Source organism: Physcomitrium patens, chromosome 13 (assembly GCF_059467195.1).
Source record: "Physcomitrium patens ecotype Gransden chromosome 13, ASM5946719v1, whole genome shotgun sequence".
NCBI lineage: Eukaryota > Viridiplantae > Streptophyta > Bryopsida > Funariales > Funariaceae > Physcomitrium > Physcomitrium patens.
In genome coordinates, this window is record NC_143422.1 from 2,497,768 (window position 1) to 2,505,074 (window position 7,307).

A 7,307-nucleotide genomic window follows, 5' to 3' on the forward strand; every position below is an offset into this window, starting at 1 on the left:
TGCAGTGAATAATATAAATGCCTGGACAGTAGGCATACAGAAAAGAAAAAAAACAACTCTGGATGCGGAGATGCTGCAGATATTCTTGTCACCAACACAGCCCTCCATGCTGGAGCGAAGTCCTCCAAGATTGCTGCATTGTATAGCAAGGGAACATACTCAATGGTATATTATTCTCCGCGACAAATAGTGCTGAGCAGTTCACGAAATCGTAATGGCAACAAGCGGAAAAGCACATTAAGTCAAAAGTCAGTTACAAAATGGAGACAATACAGGATGTAAGAGCTCGCCGGCCATTCTAGGAAGACATGACTGATTATATGACAAAGACGACTCCATCAAAGCATTCAGTCAAGATCTACATCCTTGTTCTCACTCTTCTACATCGCTGTTTCCAATCTATCGTCATGAAATGAACATGCAGCTACATTTGCAAAATGACCTATATCTTGGCAGCGTCTGCTCCCGTAGATTCCTGAGCTCCGTCTTCAGACTTCACGTCCTCGGCAACCTTGGTGGGCTCGCTGGCAACAGCGGGCTTCGATTCCTGGGACTCAAGCTCCGGCATGTCGTCCTCATCTTCCATATCTTCTTCATCATCCATGCCTCCCATGCCTCCCAAACCCTTCATGTTGGAGAAATCCATTCCACCCATGCCACCCATGCCACCCATTCCGCCCATGCCACCCATATCGAAGCTGCTCTCCGGGGCCTCATCCTCCTCGTCCTCGTCCACCCACTTATTCCAATCCACCTTCACAAATTGAGGGGCCTTCCCTTCCGCCTTGAGCAACCGGGACCACCATCCCGCCTCCTTCTTCACCAACACAAGCGTCGTATGCCGCTGCCCTTTGTTGACCACGCTCTTCTCTACATCAATCGCCCCGAAGAGTTGCAGATCCGTCTCAAACTTCAGATCATTGGCACCAACCGTCGCAGAAAACGTAAACCGGCCCTCCGGCTCCAACTTCACCTCCGGATGCTTAGCATCCAGCAACTCCACAGTAAGGAACACCTTATCAGAGCGTTGCGCCCACAAAATTTCGGGGTGACGAGACATCTCTACGCCCTTTTCTCAACCTCCACCCCCGAAAAGAAAAAAACAACGAGATAAATAAAAATAAGAATAAAAACAAAACCCACGACCGATAGAAAAAAAAGTCCAAAACCGATAGCGATCACTCAAAACTTCGAAGCTGTAACGAAACAGAAATACACTGCGCCCAACAAATCCTCCCGGGAATAGGAGCAAATTGGAGCGAATAGAGGCGAACCCTAATGGTGGCGAAGATGGAGGCGGAAGAAGGAGAAGCAAAGGGGGGTTATGGAGAGTGGTGCTGCTGATGGATGAATAACGAAGGCCATGGAACAATCTAGACTCAGCTAAGAAGGGTACCCTCGCCCTTGCCCCCCACATCACCCCTCAACGATGCCTGCCTTGCTGCCTACGTGGCTACCTGGAAACTTCCAGGCCCTTGGAAGTTCTGGAATGATCCTGGAGACGTTGTGTCGTCAGACAGCCTATATTTGAACCGGATGCTTCGAGCGTCGGGGTTCACATTGCCACAGCCTCCGCCCCGTCCCCGTCCCTCCGTGCATTGACTTGGATGGATGTTGTTGCAACGTATACTTTTATCGTTCATCTATGTCTAAAATTAGATCCCCACCCAAGCCAACTCTTCTCTCACGTTGAAGTCCTGCCCTCTGCTTCTTACTTTTACCTTTCTGGGGGTTTACCTTTGTGCCTTTGTTAGGGTTTATGGGATTGCATAGATTTCGTTACTGGTCGCTGTGTTGAGGATTGTGGGTTGGGATATTAGGGTTGGGATTTTTTTGGCTTTTTTGGGGGGTTTTTTAGTTCAAATAAGTGGAAAACAATAAAGATCTGGTTTTCATGTGATTGAATTTTAAAAATTCCTTTTTTTTCTCTTTTTCTTTTTTTTGTCATGTAATTTGTGTTTTTGAAAGATGAATGAATTACAGTGTTTTTTAATCAATGAGAAGAGACGTGAGGAATAGCATTTCACCACATCTTTCCTCGGATATGGACATGAATGGCTTTTTTAGAGTCTTATTGAGGTCGAATATGAATTTTAACCACTAATTAATATAATACAATTGGTAATCACGAATAAATACCAAGATAATAGTCTTATTTTGTTGTGACTTTAAACTGTCTAAAAGTCACCACACATTAGAAGTTGCAACTGATGTAAACATTCATTATATATATATATATATATATATATATATGTGTGTGTGTGTGTATTGAATAATTTAAGACCACTGCATAAAACACAATAAAAAAAATCCAACAGGTGTATATTTTAAAATAATTTTACTAAAGAAAATTATAAGTGGAAATTTTAAAAGAATGAATATATTTAGATGTTATTGAAATATTGTTAAATTTTAGAATAAAAAACTGAAGCTCTTAAAAGTTGGTATTTTTTAAATTAATAATATTCATAATATTCAAAAAATGTATAGATATAAGGTTCTATTTTACTATATATATATATATATATATATATATATATATATTCTACTCAGATATGCATGTTTAAAAATATTTTAATCTTCTTTTATAAAAATTTAAAGACATGAAACTTTTTTTCAAATTTTGTTTCAACATGTGTGTTTAAGTTTTAAAAGTATTTTATTTATGATTTGAAATTAATAAATATTTTTTATTTAATAAACATAAAACAAAAAATCTATTTTATAATATGGTTTTTTTAGTAATAATATAAAAATTTAATAATAATAGTAAAATTAATAATAAAAATACTAATATATCTATAAATATTTATAGCAACCTTGTGTATTTTTTTGAATATATATATATATATATATATATATATATATATAGATAAAACAACCAAAAACTTAATATATGATATTATAAGAATTTTTAAAAATTATATAGTTTTGAAAGTATTTTTTTAATTTAAAATATAATCATTTACTTCTAATTATTATTTCTATTTATAAAGAAATCATATATTGAAGTACTTATAATTTTAGGTAAAACAAATGCATTCAAATATAATATAACACCAAGAAATCCTTTAAAACTTTATAAAAGTTTTAGATATTTCTAAAATCCATATAAATTGTTACAAAACTTCAAATGAATTAAGTGATGTGTAAATAAAGATTGACAAACACAACATGCTTTCTAGTACCACATTGCTTCTAGCACCAAATCTACCTTCTAGTGCAATACTTTAGCAATAAAAATAATAATTCTTATACAACAATCCACAAAAATTAAAGAAGAGTGAATTCTTTTTCATCTATTCTATTTTTATTCTTGACACCACAAAAAAGTAAAGAAGATAGGATTCTTGTCAAGTTAAAGACGAAGTATCTAAACATCACTAGTTGGACTATCTCTCATGCCACATAGAGAGAATCCAAGAATACAAGTGTGTAGAGAAAATCCTAAACTTTACTCAATGGCTAAATCTCCATATTTAGGCAAAATCCTACAATAAGGCACTTTCTTTCTTAAAAAGACTCACAAGATTTGACGTGATAAGAATGATAAATCAAAAGGACTTTTCCACCTAAAACCCTCAAACCCTAATTTTTACTCTAAAGGCCAACTAATATAAAACACCAAATAAATGTAAATTCTCTAAAATAAAATAGACTATATTCATTTGACATAATTTGGCACCAAATGCCACATCACTTGAAATTGGAATATTTTAAAATATTTTTTAATATTTAAAGAATTATTGTTATACACATATATATATATATATATATATATATATACGTATAATATTATTATTAAAGATACAAATTTAAACAATCTTAAAATAATACATGTGCAATCTAATAGAAAATAATTTAAAATCAAGAAGAAATGTAATAACAAATGTGAGAAGGTATTAAAATAATTATTGCTAAGTACAAAATATTAGATAGACTAAAATCAAGAAAATAATTAAAGAAAGATGTTTATAAGATTAAAAATGCCATTAATCTTACTTTTACATATACTACTTATATTATATATATATAGTTTCTAAGAACCATAAGACTTATAGATTACATGTCTAAATTGCAAGACATTCTTATTATATTTTCTTGAACATACAAAACTTCTTTGAGAAGTTTTAAGAGCCCACAAGGCCCAACTATAGATCTAATTTGCATACAAAGAATATTTGTCATGTTTATTAAGAAGAAATTAATTATTCAATTTTTTCTACTTGTTTCAATTTATCTTCAATTATTTAAAGAATACATATACTTTTCATAGTAAGTTTCTACAAACTTGTATAATTTTTTGTATATTCTTTTAAAACATTCTACAATTCTTTAAAATTTTATATAAAAAGCAATTAGGCCTTAACTTACAATATGTTGTTTACTTTTGAATTCCCACATAATAAGAAGAAAAAATAATAACATAGTTTTAGTGGTGCATATGATAAATTATTTCACAATAAATTATTATTTTTTAACAAATAAACATAAATAAAATCTTACACCTTCTGTTTAAGAAATTCTTAAAAATAAAACCTTCTAATATGTTGTATAAGGAACAAAATCAAATTAAATTAAAATTAAAAATTAAAAATATTGATGATTGAAACATGGTTTCATCAAGTTTTTGCTTCAAAAGGAAAACACTTTTAAGAATTGATTTTTAACATTTCCACTTCACATGCAAAGTTAATTGTTCAAATTAATATTGTACATTTTTAAGAATATAATTTTAAGAATACACATAATCTACACTATTTACTTTGGAGATTTATCCTTGTTCTATCTGTGTGTGTGTATATATATATATATATATATATATATAATATAAAAATAATAGAAACCAAATATCACATGCACTTCATTCTCAACCAATAGCAACCAAGATGTGAAAACGTTGTGCATAACAGAGTGCAGATTGTACACCTAAATAAACTAATTCTAGACGAAGAAAATACAACAAAAACTTCATCTAATACCATTATGCATAGATCCCGGCCTGTTATCACATAGACCCCAGGCCCTGTTAATTCCGTTTAATGCTTTAGTTAAATATCAACTGGTGTAATTAGAGTCACCCAATTCATTGATCAAGTTAGTCATATCCTTGCAGCCTTCGATGAGTTAAAGAACTCAAATTCAAGATTAAAATTCGTTGGTAGAAAATGACTAATTATATTTCAGGATTTGTTTTTCCCAGGGACTAATATCTGAATGGCGTGGCGTTCTCCATAGCAGAGCCAGTAGTTATCTAACAAAAATTACGACTAAAACCAAGAGATTAAGAGTCAGTAAGCTTCTCTAGCTTCACCTTGGCTTCAGCAAGCCATGCACGATATGTAGCTGCCTGAAAATGAACAAAATGTACCTCCAACAATTCCCCGGCACTCTCCCGAAGTGACTGTATGGAAATCTCTGCTGCCTCTTCAATGGGATATCCATACACACCGCAAGATATGGCTGGAAAAGCAATATACTTCAATCCATTCTCTGTAGCAAGACGAACTGATTCTTTGTGAGCTTTCGCTAATAAGCTGGCTGGATTCCCTTCAATATAATAAATTGGTCCCACGGTATGGATGATCTTCGACACTGGCAATTTGAACCCTGTAAGAGCATCAGAACTTTGCGATGAGAACAGTAAAACCATAACAGGTAAACTAAAGCAAGATTTGGAGAATAAGACTTGGAAATGAAGATATCTATTACACATCGTTTAGTGAAGATTTATCACTTTCAACTTCGAGACTACAGTTGCAAGTAGAAAATTAAGATACAATTTACTTCCGATGATAGTACCAAGTTTGATGGAAAGGATTCCCTCTCAGACAACAATTTTTCTACGTGCAATTTTGAGAGAATGTTGTTGAAATTGAAACAAGTATATTCTATAATATACTACCTTTTTGATGGAGTTTCTAGTTAGAATGTTTAAGATAGAAAAGTGGTTTTCAGAGAGGAAGCTTTGAGATGTGTTATACCTGGAGTGAGAACAGCACTTCCAACTGGACAGCGGACTCCTTCTGAAATTGGAATTTTTTTGGTAGCCTCCAACAACTGTTTCCCAGCAGCTGCGTGAATCGCTCCATCAACCCCTCCCCCACCAACCATCCTCTCATTGGCAGCATTTACAATTGCATCGGTCTTCCCATCTATATGCCACTTCGTTATGTCACCACGTTGAAGAACCAGTGCGCATGATCCAGTTAAACGGAACCGCTCTCCACTCCGACTCCCTATCTCCTGCTTTCCATCATCAAGTTTTCCCTTTTGCTCCATCTTCTCACTGTGAAAAGCCGCTTGATCCTCTGCACAGAAACTTATCATCAGTTCTTGAATTACCCATGACATACCAAAATCTACAAGTGCATTAGGAGAAACTGAAAGAGACCAAATCTTCAAGAGGTGCGACATAGAAAGCGACTCCGAAGAATGATCATAAACTCTAAACCCTAGCCCCAAATAACCACAAGGATGATAAATATCTCACTGGCCAATGAACTCAAACACGTCTCATTGAGGCGCTTCTGAGAATGACACGAAGAAATAAATAAAGAAAGAAAGAAACTCATGGAAACTAATCAACTCCAAGTGATCCCAGGACCTAGTTCAAGACCTGACACGAAACGATAGAGGTGGAATACACAATACTAATACCTCGCATCGCAGCCGAACAGGACACAGTGGAGATAGGGACAATTCGACGATGTCTGATCGAAGTAGGTACAATTGTGTCAATCCCGAAAGGAATTAGTGCTCGCTCTTGCTGCGCTCTGCATGGAATGGCATCGATAAAACATGGCAACAGGTGCATGCGAATTGATCTACGAGCCACGATCGACGCCATGGCCACAGAACTTCTCGGCCCCAATCGCACTACATAGAAAGACCAAATCCAAGTTTTCTCTACATCACCATGCCCCGATCACAATTTATAGTTTCATGCTCATGTACGAAGTGAGTGAGATTTGCGGCGATTGGTGAGATAAGTTTAGCGCCGGAGCTTGAATCTTAATTGCACCTTTCAGGCAGCTACCGACACAGAACTACGTCGGTGTTTTCATCCATAAATATATCATCTGTTTCAATTTTCATCCAGCGATTCCGTGATCTTTCGTCCTAATGCCACGTCATTTACAGGGGGATGGTGGATTGATTACATCCGAATTGGTAGGCTCCGAAGATGGAATCCGTTGCGCGGGTTTAATGACGAAGAGCGGGAAAACTATTTGTCAAATCTTGTCCATCAATTGGAAATATTAATACAATTCATAGTCTTTAGTCAGTTTAGTTAGATAATTTAA

General features: G+C 34.9%; 2 protein-coding genes across 2 annotated transcripts; both read right to left on the bottom strand.

The window, feature by feature from the left end:
- Positions 1 to 212: 212 nt before the first annotated feature.
- LOC112290624 (co-chaperone protein p23-2) lies at positions 213 to 1,385 on the bottom strand. The gene has a single exon (XM_024537102.2). It carries the CDS (start codon positions 1,058 to 1,060, stop codon positions 443 to 445), a length of 618 nt encoding a protein of 205 aa, XP_024392870.1. The 5' UTR covers positions 1,061 to 1,385; the 3' UTR covers positions 213 to 442.
- Positions 1,386 to 5,158: 3,773 nt separating this feature from the next.
- On the bottom strand, positions 5,159 to 7,019 carry LOC112290230 (uncharacterized). Its single transcript, XM_024536312.3, has 3 exons — positions 6,661 to 7,019; positions 5,985 to 6,311; positions 5,159 to 5,610 (listed from the first exon to the last, which is right to left on the bottom strand). Exons 1-3 carry the CDS (start codon positions 6,848 to 6,850, stop codon positions 5,285 to 5,287), a joined length of 843 nt encoding a protein of 280 aa, XP_024392080.1. The 5' UTR covers positions 6,851 to 7,019; the 3' UTR covers positions 5,159 to 5,284.
- Between the last annotated feature and the right edge of the window lie 288 nt (positions 7,020 to 7,307).